At 36.7% G+C, this 14,380-nt stretch overlaps 1 protein-coding gene across 2 annotated transcripts in view; it reads left to right on the top strand.

Annotated features, from left to right (window-relative positions):
• Positions 1–14,380, top strand: part of UTRN (utrophin) — a 498,673-nt gene that overhangs the window by 407,537 nt on the left and 76,756 nt on the right. For both annotated transcript variants that reach the window (XM_080807218.1, XM_080807219.1), the window contains 3 exons: positions 3,469–3,615; positions 6,198–6,276; positions 9,357–9,417. In XM_080807218.1, the coding sequence (XP_080663344.1) occupies positions 3,469–3,615; positions 6,198–6,276; positions 9,357–9,417 (287 nt within the window). The remainder of the gene's footprint in view (positions 1–3,468; positions 3,616–6,197; positions 6,277–9,356; positions 9,418–14,380) is intronic.

Raw genomic sequence — 14,380 nt, 5'->3', positions numbered from 1 at the left:
ATATTATTAAATATGTCAAAGCAACTGGAAAACAAAATTTTTGAGGGACAATCAAATAAGTTTAATGCTCTAAAATTATCCTTAATCATTCTTCTTTGCAGAATACACACCTTCTGACAGGAGAAGCCTTCCCCACCCCCAGCATCTGCCGGCAGCACCTTTAATGCTAGCAGATGTTCCTGTTTTTATAGCAAAGAAGACCACATAGACTTTTATTCTCCTATAGGAAAGTGCAGCCAAACATGATAAATTGGCTTTTTATACTAGAACTCATAGCGGATCGGAAACCATTTTAAAACTTGCTTTACTTCAAGCCCCTTAATTTGGAAGCTCTTAAAAAGCAAAAGATAAACTTTCCCATTAGAGAGATTCCTCACTGCCATAACACCCACAAAAACAAAGCCCAATGACCTTGTCGGTCTGAGTTCTTTTAATATTTTCACCTGTAGCTTATGAGAGAAAAACATTATTTTTGCAGAGGAAAATTGGGAACTCCTTGATGTTCTGTAAGATCTTAAAAATATGTTTTGAAGTTATAACCTGATTTTGAAAGTCTTTTCCCATCTTTTAAAATAAACCTGTTATTATTTAAAATGGTAGAAGCCTAAGAGCACTTTCTACCTTCCGTTTTTTCAATTCTGATACCTACAAAATACAAAGACATTGATTTTAAAAGCTGATTGAAATTCTTGAGTCCTCTCAAGTCATCTAGGAGAGAATATTAATGTATAATGTTAAATGACAGCTGAGTTCTGTCTTTATTCTTAAACGGAATCTGAAGGAACTCAGGTCTCTTCCAAGTCCAGACTGACTTTCCCCACCCTAATCCCACTTCTGTCTGTCCCGCTTCCCTCTCAGTGGTTCATTCTTCAGACCTAGAACGCCTGTTATCATATAACTGCTTTTATCATTGAACCATGGGTCGGTCTGTGCACATATTCTGTCATCCATGAAAGACCAGCATCTACAGCCATGAAGAAAAATGATCACAACTCTGAAAGTCTTTTCTTTCCATTTTCCAGCAACTCAGATGCCTTTGTGAGCTTCCCTTCTTCTGCCTGATTTTGAAATGTTGGTGCCGTCAGGGTTCTTGCAATGTTTCTTACTTTACACGCATCGACTTCCATGTTCACTGTTTCAAATGTCATTTATACTCTGCTCCCTCCTTTGTGTGGACCTTTTTATGCTGACTCTGGGTTCTAGATCTGTTCTTCTGACTTTCCATCTTGAGTTTCTTCTTGCGGCTTTTGAGCATATTCCAGAATTTTGAAAAACACTAAAATATATTCTCTGATTTACCTAAAATTAATTTCCTTTTTGAAGTAAAGTTATATTTGTAATACTGTTTTGATTTTGATCAACCATAATGATTATTTTTAGCCTATACATATTATCTAAGGGGGCATTACATAGGGTAACAGGTTTTGGAAGAGAGAAGGAAGAAAGGAAGTGGTTGAAGAGGGTTTTTTTAAATAAACATAATGAGGAAGCCAAGTTAATACTGTGATGTTCCAATGAAAATTCATGGTCATCAAAGCACTCTGATATGTAATATTTCATTAACTAAACTTGGCATGGGGAAAGGCAGAACAAAGGTTTGTAGACATATTCCTGTCTCTTAAGGGGTGGGATGGTAGAAACGCTATAATTTGAGGGCTGGTGCTAACTGTGTTCATAATACTTAATACATATCAGTTCAGTTTGGCACATGATTAACTCTGATTTTATGACATACTAAAGAAAAAACAATATACTGTTCTCCTTTAGTATCTCAGTTCTGTTCCCAATTGTATATTGGATTAACTTGCCTCAGGTTAACATTTTCATGGGCCTTCGTCTATAGAAGTGAATTCTCCCCTCTTGTATGGCAAAGTTTGTGCTGAAGACTGGACAGTGTCTCTTCTCAAGAAGCTTCTATTCTTCTTGAAGGACATCAAGAATATGGATGTACTAAAAGCTCTGATAAGGAATGATATTTAAAATACATAACTTCTGGTCTGTATGGCACCAAACAATCAGAATGGTCTTCACTATGAAACCCCATTTGTATGGCTGTATGTGTGCTGGAAGGAAGTCCTGACTGGATTCTAGAAGGCAGAGAGAATGCTGGGAGCATGTAGTAGGGCCTCCAGCCGAGAATGCTGAGGGAAGGGCCTCAGGGAAATGTTCCTTGAAATAGGATGTATAGGGACCTGAGTTGACTCTTAAAGCATCAGTGGGATCTAGGCAAAGACTTTGTTGGAAAAGGGGAACATGAACATAGATTCAGGGGGAATTATGTGGCAAAGGGAGAAAGCTTAGTGTTTTCATTATTCTGTTTGCTCTTACAGGACATATTACAGTCCCTGGCCCCAAATATCTTTTGTTTTTCTCTTGCTCTCTTCATAGACATCCTCCATCCCCGCCTGTACCATCTCTCTGTCCTCTTCCCAGAGGTGGCATTTGTCACCAAGCCTCATTTACATTTTTTCTTATAGACACTACTCTTCCTGTCCCCCCTCCACATGATGATAATGACTTTGAAAGGATCAAAACTTACTTCTTGAGTATATAATAGTCATAGATTTTGTGGTTAGGAAAGTTGTTCTTACTGGCCACTTAATTTTATTTATTTATTTTTAAAGATTTTATTTATTTATTTGACAGAGAGAGCACACAAGTAGGCAGAGCAGCAGGCAGAGGGAGAGGGAGAAGCAGACTCCCCACTGAGCAGGGAGCCCGATATGGGGCTTGATCTCAGGACCTTGGCATCGTGACCTGAGCAAAACGCAGATTGACTGAACCACCTAGGAATCTTGGCCACTTTTTTTTTTTTTTTAAGATTTTATGTATTTATTTGACAGAGGGAGCAAGATCACAAGTAGGCAGAGTAGCAGGCAGAGAGGGGGGGAAGCAGGCTCCCCGCCAAGCAGAGAGCCCGACACGGGGCTTGATCCCAGGACCCTGAGATCATGACCTAAGCCAAATGCAGAGGCTTAACCCACTGAGCCACCCAGGTGCCCCTGGCCACTTAATTTTAAATAGTAACGTGTTCAAATCAAATTGTTGCCTCTGATGAAAAAATAATAAGATAACCATAGAAAGAAAAAAAGAAGGAAAATATGAAATATGAAAGCAAATGAAAAATAGAAACAAGACTAGAAATTAGTCAAGTGGATAATAATGACAAACGTTTTCCAGATGAAATTACGTAAGATGATAGATTTGCAGGAAGTACATCATCATCTCAATGAGTTTGCCCTAGGATTTTTCTCTCCATGCTGCTATTTAGATTCTCCAGGTTACAAAGGCTGACCCTGTGGCTGTTGGTCCCCGTGGCTAAAGACCTGAGCTGGGCTGTCATTGAGTATACAGCTGTTGTCAGTGGCCTCTTAGCTGGTCTTGCCATTTTCTTTGAAGAAGGGTTCAAAATCCTACCTTCTATTACATTCTTTTCCAAGGTCATCATTTCTGTTTTTATTCTTCCAGGCATTTAGAGAAGAAATTGCACCAATCAACCTAAAAGTTAAAACAGTGAATGATTTGTCCAGTCAGCTGTCTCCACTTGACCTGCATCCATCTCTGAAGATGTCTCGCCAGCTAGATGACCTTAATATGCGATGGAAGCTTCTGCAGGTGTCGCCACTTTATCCCTCTTCATGATCCAGCCTTGCACAGTCGGTCCTTAAACCCTGCCTGATCATTCCCTGCATACCATCGCTTTCTCCTTCTTTACTAGTTGTAGTTGATAATGGATTTGTAGCATGTAATACCACCAGGTGTCTGTCTTTCCATATCTTGAACCCAGAGGCCTCATTTGTTTATGAATAGAGGTTTTAATGTAATTTTATAAGGTACTGTTCATTATGATATTTGTAGAAAACTGCAGAAGGTCAGATAAATCATAGTAATGGAGACCTAGGATAGGTCACAGAAACATTTTCCCATAATGGCTCATGAAGGAGTCATTTTTCTTACTTTAATCATGTATTTTTTTTTCCTTTTGCAAAGTTAAGTAATCTCCATCCTTCTTCCACTGTGTGCTACTCAAGTATATTGTTCATTCTTTCCAGCTGGCACATTTACACTATTGTGGTGTTTTTACCTTTACCTCTTATGTCTAAGTTGTTTTCGTGACTGTAGATATTACTTGCTCATCCCAGACTTAATAGAGCCAAGCCCAGAAGAACTCTTTTGAGTACTACTAGGTATCAGCATTTACAAGTCACCACACATGCCCATGAGTAGTTTTGGGCTTAGTCTTGGCAGAACTTTGTCATGTTCAATGGCCAGTTCCTTGGAGTCATGATAATTATTTTTTCCCTGAAAACTAGCAGGATAATTTAAGTGGAATATTGAAAAAATAATTGTGCATTTCTCTCTCTCTTTGGGGCCTGAAATGTGGTCTTTAATGAGATAAATGTGCAGCTAGAGGTGATACACAAAAGCATTTTATTTTAAAGCTATAATATTTTATAGCATATTAGGTTACCTGAATTAACTCAAACGTTGAATACCCAGTAGTTCATATGTTCTTCATGAATATGAAGATTTAAGAAATGAGTGCATAGCATCAAACAGTCTTTTCTATGCTTGAAAAGAGTGTTAATAATCTGGGATTAGTAGAGTAGGGGATGTTAAAGTCATACGTGCTTTTCTAGTGAGTGAAACACAGAAGTGTTTGACTTTCTCTTTTTTCCTTCTGCTCCATTTCCCTAATTCATTACCTTCATGTGGGTTTTTCTGTGGTGCATCCTGATCGCCTTCTGCTTGTGTTATCACTATCTCCAAAGATTAGAAGTCAGGGAATGCACTGTGCTTGAAAGAGGATATGCATTCTCTTATCCTTATCTCTGAGTGTTGTAACTGCTGGAGCGCAGATGTTAGTTGCTGGTTGAATGAGAAGGGAAGGAATCTCTGCTGACAGCAGTGTCACTCGTTCAGGACCATCGTCTCTTCTCCTGTACTAGACGGTGGCATTTAAGTGCTTTTTGGCTTTAATGAACAAAGCACTTGCTAATGCAATTTAAATAGCTAACCAGTAAAAACTAGAGCTGCCCAGGGAGCCAGAGATAGACATGTTTCATTTAAAGGCAGCTGAAAATAGGATGGACAATCTATGCAGAACAGCGGACTCGCACGCAGAGACCGGGGCCAGGAAAAAGAAAATGGAAGTGTCAGTAGGCTGTGTGCGGTGGTTACTAATTTGCATTTAGCTTTGCAGTGGACCCGCTGTGCATTTTCATAATGTAGAGAGCTAACGGTTCGAAGTTGGGAGGACAAATTCAGAGAGTATACTAATTGGCTGCTATACCCTTGGATACCCCCAACTTTTAGATGATTGGACACACATGTGGAGGCAGAGAAGATTCCATACTCCTAGATCTTCGTACTGTCCATCCATCTCTATCTGTCCATCCATTGTCTGATTCGATCTCTCTGTCATCTACCTGTCTTTCTGTCTGTGCAGCTGCCTGTCATCATCTATCTGTGTTTTTCCCTGGCATTATTTTAGACTTCTTTTTCATTTGCTTCCTGTGGCACTTTTGACCACTTTCCTTACAGAGGAGAGATGAGTCGCCACTGGCCACAAGGCCACAGCTTGACTTGAGAAGCTTTCGAGCTTTCCTGCTTTCAAGGCAGCATAGAGTAACAGAAAAGCAAAAGCTCCTGGGACGAGATTAGCTGCGTATGGATACTAGTACTGTCGGGTACTGACTTTCTGTCCTTGGACACTTCTTTGTGCCCCAATTTCTTCATCTGTAAAGTGGTGATAATAAATAACACTTACCCAACGTGGTCATTGTGATGGTTAAAAGAGTTAATTTGTATAAACTGCTTAGAAGAGAGCCTGGCATTCTTTGCAGTCAGTTGGTACCAGAAGAGGGTATTTTAATCCTAGTACTTTGGTCCCAGAGATAGAGAAGGAGTCTGCACAAGCATTCATATCTTGGGCAGTAGCCTCCTTTAGTAAACAGGGTTTCTGGAGGGGGGTGTGTGGGGGATGGGGTAACTGGGCAATGGACATTAAGGAGGGCATGTAATATGATGAACACCTGTGTTATATGCAACTGATGAATTCTTGAACTATGCATCTGAAACTAATGATGTGTGCTATATGTTGAATAGTTGAATTTAAATAGAAAAATACTTAAATCAAGTATATTATTAAAGTCATTGTTTTTAAATCAAATTATTTCTTGCGTGTGTGTATGCAGGTTTCTGTGGATGATCGCCTTAAACAGCTTCAGGAAGCCCATCGAGATTTTGGACCATCCTCCCAGCATTTTCTTTCTAGTAAGTACTAGTAAGCTTGGCTGTTCTCATTAATTGAATGAATGAGCATATTCTTTCAGTTTCCTTCCAGGAGCCATATTCTTTGCTACAAATATATTTACTCACGTTCGATAAATGTACAGAAAGTAATATTAAGATTCATTACCATATTGTTTATTGGTTATTAGTTGTAATAATCTGGCCACAATTGATAAGTCCCCAAAGTGGAGCAAAACTGATTTTGTCTTTAGCTGTGGTTTTTCACTGAACCATCAGATATAGTAGCTAATATTGTATCATATCATCATTAGCGTATCATAAGCAAAGGCTATGAACTTTTTCACAATAAAGAAATCATTTTTACATTTTCAGATTTCTAGTTAGTTTTTCTTCTTAAAAAGTGTTTATCAATTTAAAATGTACCTGTATCTTTAGCAATAAAAAATATAATTCCCCACAAATCTGAGATTTTTGTTTATTAGGCTCACTGTAATCATACTTCGCTTTTCTTTCGGTCAAGTATTGCAGATGTAGCCAAACCACGTATGTAGATTTGTAGGTAATATTCTCCAGCTGAAACATTTAATTTTATGGACTGTTCATGAGATCTTATATAAGTGCTTTGAGCTTCTATTTTCTTTTTCATTCACTGCTGGGGAAACTAAAGAATGTAGGATTCAGAGTCATCCAGTCATCCAAATTAAGATTAAATTATTAATTCTGCCTTTTGCCAGACCTGTAGATTCCTGAAAGTTAATTTCTTTATCTTAAAATTCTATAATAATACTTAATTTTTTCTGATCACCTTGAAAATTAAGTGAGGAAGCAGAGTGAGTTTCATAGCACCCATCACAGTTCTTGGCACTGATGCTTTCACTATTAATTTCTTTCCTTTTATTTTTCCTGGCAAACATATGCCAGAAAACAGCTTGTTTAATTCAACAGAAATGAAGTTTAAAACTTAAGGCACAGCTTATATCCCAATTATGAGAACTTCTTTGTATCTATAATAATAGAGAAAACTGAAGTAATACCATCTCTTCCAACCAAATTGATTACATTCATATTTTCCCTTAATCTTTTGTCATAGTTGATAATCTGCTTTACCTCAATTCAAGGTTGCCTTTTCTATTTTCACAGTTTCAAGAATCTGAATTAGTCACTTCCTGCCCCTCCAGTCCTCCTGCTCCCCCTCACCTCTCCCCCTCTCCACGCCCCCATTCATGTTTTCTCTTTCACACAGGGGAGCTCTTAGATAGCTTATCTATGAGTGACTGTAGTCCTTCCTGGATTATACTGGGTGCGAGGGTACATTTCTAAAGTTGGGATGCCGTCAGTGTTGATAAAGAAAGTGTGCAGTCTCATTAGGTATAAACTACTTCAGGTTTCTTAAACTTAATTTAAGCTATGTGCTAAGGCCACATTAAAGCGGAATTTAACAAGAACTTGTGACTCTATTTACAGTTCTAAGGATTAGTTATCTATTAGTATTGATGAAATCCTACACTTTGACCCAGCAACCATTCGTTCGTAATAAAAATCCAACTCATGTTCTTTAGGAAAGGAGACGTGGTAAGATTCACATGTACTTTGTGAAACCAAAGCATGTGGCCTTTTATTGTCTGGCCCTGATAGTCCACGGAGGTCAGAGTTTTTCAATTGTTAACATAAATGAAGACATGTAAACCAAATCCCAATTAATAAATTGAATAATTGTTATCTCTTGCTGCTTGGAATCGTTGGCTTTATAATATTTCTTGGACTTCAGCCAGGTTATAAAAGGAGTCTGTTTAGCTAGAACACAAAATAAAAACTGACCTATGAGGCTGGTGCCAACACTGAAACGAGGTTGGCTCCAATGAGAAATTTATTATATTACTTCAACATTTTCATCACCCTTTTATATTTTCACGGACATAGTTGGAGAAGGGAGTGCTCCCATGCTATAAAGAGAAGAAGAATTGTTGAACAGGAAAATTGCTGAACTAGGGGTCAGAAATCTTGAGATCATGTCTGAGCTCGGCCATTTCTTTCTGGAGCAAATTATTTCACTTCTGAGTATCTCGTTCCTTATGTATCAAATAGAGCTCTAATAAGGGCTTGTTGGCTTCCTTATCAACAGATGTATTTGAAAAGGCTTTGCAAGTTTAGAATGCTATATTTTTGTAAGATATTAATGTGACCTGAAATTCAGAAGAAAAAGCATTGATAACAACTGGCTCTGAGAGCCTAGTGATAATTGCAAAGATTTGTTTGAATTGCTTGTTTATTAGTTTATTTGGCAAAATGCCTTAGTAGCTCTAACTTTACATGTTTAACTCTTCTTAAATCAGTCTTAAAATAATTTTATAGGAATAATATAGTTTTATAAATAAGGAAGAACTGGAATTATAAGAAATAAGTACCTGAAATAAAACATAAAATCTCAATCATAGTGATATCTAATGTGAAAGTAAGAAACTGTATTTTCTGTGCATTTCAGATGAAAAAAGTTTTTGGCATTCTTCTATCCAGATAATTACCTTTGTTGTTTTCTTTTTTGTCGTTGTTGTTTTTAACAACCCTTTGCCTGTGTTTGTCTTAATCTTTCCTTTTTAAAATTCATACAAATGAGTTTGTTTAAATGCCATCTGTCCTAGATAGTTATTCTTGTGAAACAAAGTAAAGCATGTTATTAATGAGCTGGAAAATTCAGTCTTGGGAAATCTAGTTTATAATCTGGATATACCAGGTAAAATTAATTTTGACTTTAGCTTAATCAAAAAATACATACAGAGTCCATTTTTCGGATAGCACTAAGTTTTAAATTGTGGTGATTATAAACAATAAAACTTGATTTTGAGAAGTATTTTTAGCAACAGGTTCAATTAGTTAGGTTGGCATTTGAAATCGAACCTGCGTTGTTTCTTTCCTTGCTTCAAATGAATCTTTAAAAAGCCACTCTTTGTTTAGCCTCACAGATTTCATAATTATAGGAATCCAGCTCAAAAACCAGAACAGTTCTCATTGAATTGGCTATAAAATGTGTTCAGTTGTTTTGCATTATGGCATAAGGCTTTTGGGTGAGCAGTGTTTCCAATAACCTCCCTTTGTTTCTTCAGCTTCAGTCCAGCTGCCATGGCAAAGATCCATTTCACATAATAAAGTGCCCTATTACATCAAGTAAGTTGATTTTAATTCTCCTTTATGATACCAAAAAAACAAAGTTATGTTGATAGCTTAAGAGGCTTTCCACTGTAACTTTGGAAAATAGAATTCAATCCTGCTGTCTGAAGGAAACTATATATATATAATATTTAAAAGAAGTTAGTTTAAAAATCAGAGTATTATTTGTAGTTTATTAGGTTAAGGCCATAGGTGTGTTTAGCATATATTATTTTAAAACTGATACTAAAATATTTGGGGAAACTGACAAAATTTCTAAATATGTCAAACTCTTGGGACACCCGGCTGGCTCAATCTGTAGAGCTTGAGATTCGACCTTGGGATTGTGAGTTCGAGCCCCACCTTGGGTGTAGAGATTACTTAAGAATAAAATCTTAGTAAATAAATATGTCAAACTCTTGACATGATGCTGTTTCTCACACTGCACTGATTCTAAACCATTTTTATTTCTCCCAGAAAATCCATTTAAAAAGTGCTTGTACTCTTCTCATTTTAATCCACTAAAAACAAGCAGTGTTTTTATCATTAAAAAGTTCAGTATTTTCAGGGGTTTTTGGCTTATGGATATTATCTGCAGTATAGTTTAGATTTATCATCCTTCCTTTTTTTATTGTCAGTTTGAGAGTTTCTCCTTTTTACATACTAAGTTTCTCCTTATTATATAACATCTTATACATTTTGTATCATTTACACAAGGTCTGAGTAGGATTTGATCCTTGGTTTAGGCTAGGTATTGTCCTAGGACAGAATGATACAATCCCTTGAGGTGTAAATTAGCAAAGATGTTGGTTTACAATGTGTTAAACTGATGAAAGTCCTAGCTGACTCTGTTTTATGTGTATGGTGAACAGCATCATAATTATGGGAAAGTAATCACTATTATTAGGAGTCAACTCTGTCTCAGATTAGCTGACCTCAGGCATGTTGGGTTGGGTAAACATCTCTGGGCCAACTTTCCTTTGTATCTTTCCTAAATGGCATATGGATCTCCAAAATCCATGCTGACACTAATAATCTACTCTTCCAATATCCCTCTTCCTGAAAAATTTGTATATGAAGCCAGTGTTTGTGAAATAGTATTTCCTTATGAAGGTTCTATTGTAGTCTGAGATGTATCCTCTGGGTAAAGAAAAATCACCATACCATATATGAAATATAATAATAGTATATGTTATATTGCCTTAATGGAATTCACTACTTTCACTGTAGAGTCTATAGTGTACTGGTTTGTGATAAACTTAAGGATAAGGTAGCAAAGCAATTGGCTGGTGTCAGATTTGTGCAATCATGAACAGAGAAGTCAGAGGCTGGGTAAATTGACATGTCTCTATTGAGAGCGTAATCATCCGATCCAAATTTAAACCATTTTTAAAATTTTTTACATTTTTATAATAATAATAATAATAGCAGCAGGTGAAGAAGGGGGTATGAGTCAGGGAATGCTCACAGACTCTAGAAACTAGAAAAGGCAAGCTGATGGGATTCTCTTTTAGAATCTTCAAGGAGGACCACAGACCTGCAAACCTCAATTTTAGCTTAAGGAGACATTTATTTTGGAGTCATTTTTTATAGCAGCAGTAGAAAGCTAACACATGTATTATACAAAATGAAGAAGTCCATGAAATTATTTGAAATTAAATTTTTTTACTCAACTGACAAAGAATCCTGATGTGATTTTTTTAAGTGTTTAAGTTTTTTTTAAGTTTTTTTAAGTGTTTTTTTTAAGTGTTTAAGTTTTTAAGTGTTTAAGTTTTTTTTTTTAAGTGTTTTTTTAAGTGTTGATCAGATCCAACAAGGAAGATTTTTGTCTTTACTGGATAAAGAAAATATTAATTCTCTTGTTTGATTATGTTATATGCTGGTTATTTATTTGACTTGCCATTTTAAGAATCCATCTTGAATTTTAACACTGCTATTAAAAAGGAATTTCTGTATGTCCAAGTTGATTATATATGGCTAAAAATGACATTAAGTCAGAGTTTCACTGATTCAGAATTTTTATAATTTTGGTAGGCTCTCACAGGATTATCGTCTTATTCACACTATGAGTTCTGATAGGGCAGACTGTACAGCAAAAGCTCGTTCCTCTAACATCTCATTAGCTGGAGTTCCATGACCATGACCATGACCATGACAAGCACTTTAAAATATGTATAATATAATGATGGCCTATATGTGTAATGTGACTTGTAGGATTGTAGCATCCTAAAATATCTTCAACATCATTAGTGAAAGATTGAATTTTCTTGACTCTGTATAGTTTTACTGTTAAGTGTCTTTTAGGACTTAGAAATATTTAGAGATCTCTCCAGGTATATAGTATGAATTCTCTTATTTTTAGAAAACTTTCAGCCAGATGCTTTCATTACCTGCTCTGTTGTGTAATGTAATGGTTTCTTTCTTCATAATAAAGTATATCAATCTCTGGAGGTAGGGTTAATATGAGCCAGTATTTCCAGATGAAGAATTGTTATGAAAACAAAATTTAATTCCCAAGTAAATTAATAAGCAAGTAAATAATGAGTGAAAGGGCTTTTAATATACACTTCCTTTTGCATGGCTACACAAGTAAGTAGAGAAGAATGTTAAAAACAAATTTAGCATGATTGTCATGCAGGTAGAGTTTCCTGGAGCATATTAGGATATATTAATTTAGCCAAAAAGAAAATAAGAGTCAGGTAGAAATGTGGAAGTATACGATTTTGTATTCTCTATGGAAGTATATGATTTTGTATACTTCAATGGCAGAATATAGTGAGAAAGTTGAAAGGAGAATGGGAAGAACAAATTGTCTTTCTTTCATATTTTAATTTTATCGATTAGCTAAAACCTACTTTGATGGCTCTCCAATGCATTTCTTTCTCTCTAGGTGTGTTTTCATTAATATTTTGTGGTGTACTGCAGTGGTTCCAGATTCATTTGTTTCTAAAAAATGGTAGAATATAGGTTTGAACTGTAAGGGTCTGTATGGTATAAATCCCTCTATGTTAATATCTCAAGTTGAAACTCATATCTTTAAATTATATTTGCTGCATCTAAGGTAGGCTTTCCAAATCTGATCTAGTTATTTTTTCTTTTCTAGTATAATCCAGTGACAGTTCATTGTTCTATCAGTTTACAGAAACCTGCAATGGCTCCTGCTGCCTTTACAATATACAAAAATCTACCATCAAAGCCAGATTTCTTTCTCTGTGGATTTTTAGTCATGTGTTTGTGTTTTGCACACGTTTTTCATTTCCTCAGCTGAAAGTTAATATCCAGGGTGTTTCAGGCATAAAGGGAACAACAAGTCAAAGCTTTGGGTTGAACTTTCCTAACATGTCACGTTAATCATATAAAGCTCATTGCTTCTCATTTTGATCCGGAAATAATACTAATAAATAGTCATAGCGGGTGATAATAAAGATCATTGAAACGAATTATATTTTTTGAATATTCATTTGCCAGCCACTGTGCTAATCCTGTAATTATCTCTTAATTCTCACTGGAGTGTTGGGACTGTCATTACCCCATTTACTCGGGACTCTCATTACCCAATTTACGGGCAAGGCTTAGATAACAAGTACGCACATAGCTTGCTCGAGTCACACAACCAGTACAAGGAAGAGCTAGTGCTCAAACCCAGGGACTGACTCCAGCTCCTGCCTCTTGACCATTGCGCCTCCAGCTCTCTGCACTGAGCAAAGGAGAGAACAGAAATTTAAGTCACATGGAAAATTTGGGTAGTATGGGGACTTATATTAAGGAAGGAGCAGTCAGGTGGAGGAAGTTTGAGCAAACATCTTTTTTGTTCATGCTATGGATTGGCTGCCGTTTATGATACACCTACTATGGGCCAGCAGTTGAGGGCAGAGCTCATTTTCGTAGGTCATTTCTGTAAGGGTGGTACATGCTTTAATATGGTTAAGGAAATGTCACACTGCGTGGTGCAGTAATGGAGAAAGGTACTTTTCTATAGGTAGAAAAATGTAGTTGTCCACAGTCCTGCCAACCGGCTCTTGACAGGAATTCAGAGGTAGGGGAGCAAACTGTGTGACCCTCCACTACCTTTCCTCAGTTCCATGGTCAGAGATTTCTGTCACTGGGTGGATTTCCATCCATGATTCGGATACTCAACAGGGCTGGCTCATAAGTCCCATAGGGCTTTTTGCATAGATGGCTGTGTACATATACAGTCTGTTCATAAGTCGTACTCTTTCACAGAATTTAGTAAGGTGAAGTTAGGAAATCTGGTTTTCTGTTCTCCCTCTACGATGTCATCTCTAAAGCCAGAGTGCATGACTTTTCAGGAAGGCTTAGCAGAAACGCTGCTGCTGCTCTCATGACGGGTGGTCCCCTCACATCCTAACAGTTTTTCCACTTGAATCTGAGGTGCAAACCTAAATTCTTTATAGTATCCTAAGTATGCTCACACACACGCAGCTTTCATGTGAACATTGTAGTAATCTCTTCTTAATAGATAATACATAACACATTCTCTGAAAATGACATTTCTCAGTATTACAGTGTATTAATCAGAATAAACTATCATTACCTACAGATACCACTTCCGTGGATTCTCTGCCTTTTCTCACTCCCCTTGACGAACAGGCCTAAATCAAATTTTTTCTCTAGTTATTACATCTCCTTTATATTTTCCCTTTCTATTCTCATGTCCATTAGGGATAATTCCCCTTTCTTGCCATCCAAGGCCATTCTCTGCTGCCCTAATCCATCAGTTGCTGGGAAAAAAACAAAACACAAAGTTTATAGTTGTAAGTAAAATCTTGGAGAGCAAGTAGCTGTTTTTTGTAGCAGTCATGTAGTTTATTTGCGTAAACTCTATTTCCTTGTCTCATTATATATGTACAGTCTAAAGGAGAGAATTAATGCTTATTTCTTTAGAGGAATCGTGGACCCATTTCAGTGATGTACATGAAATACTCCTCCCTTAAATAAGAGCGGAGAGGAGTGGCGGTAA

The sequence above is a fragment of the Martes martes genome, assembly GCF_963455335.1.
Source record: "Martes martes genome assembly, chromosome: 6".
Lineage (NCBI taxonomy): Eukaryota > Metazoa > Chordata > Mammalia > Carnivora > Mustelidae > Martes > Martes martes.
The sequence above is the reverse complement of the archived record's forward strand: the minus strand, read 5'-3'. Positions and strand labels throughout refer to the sequence as shown.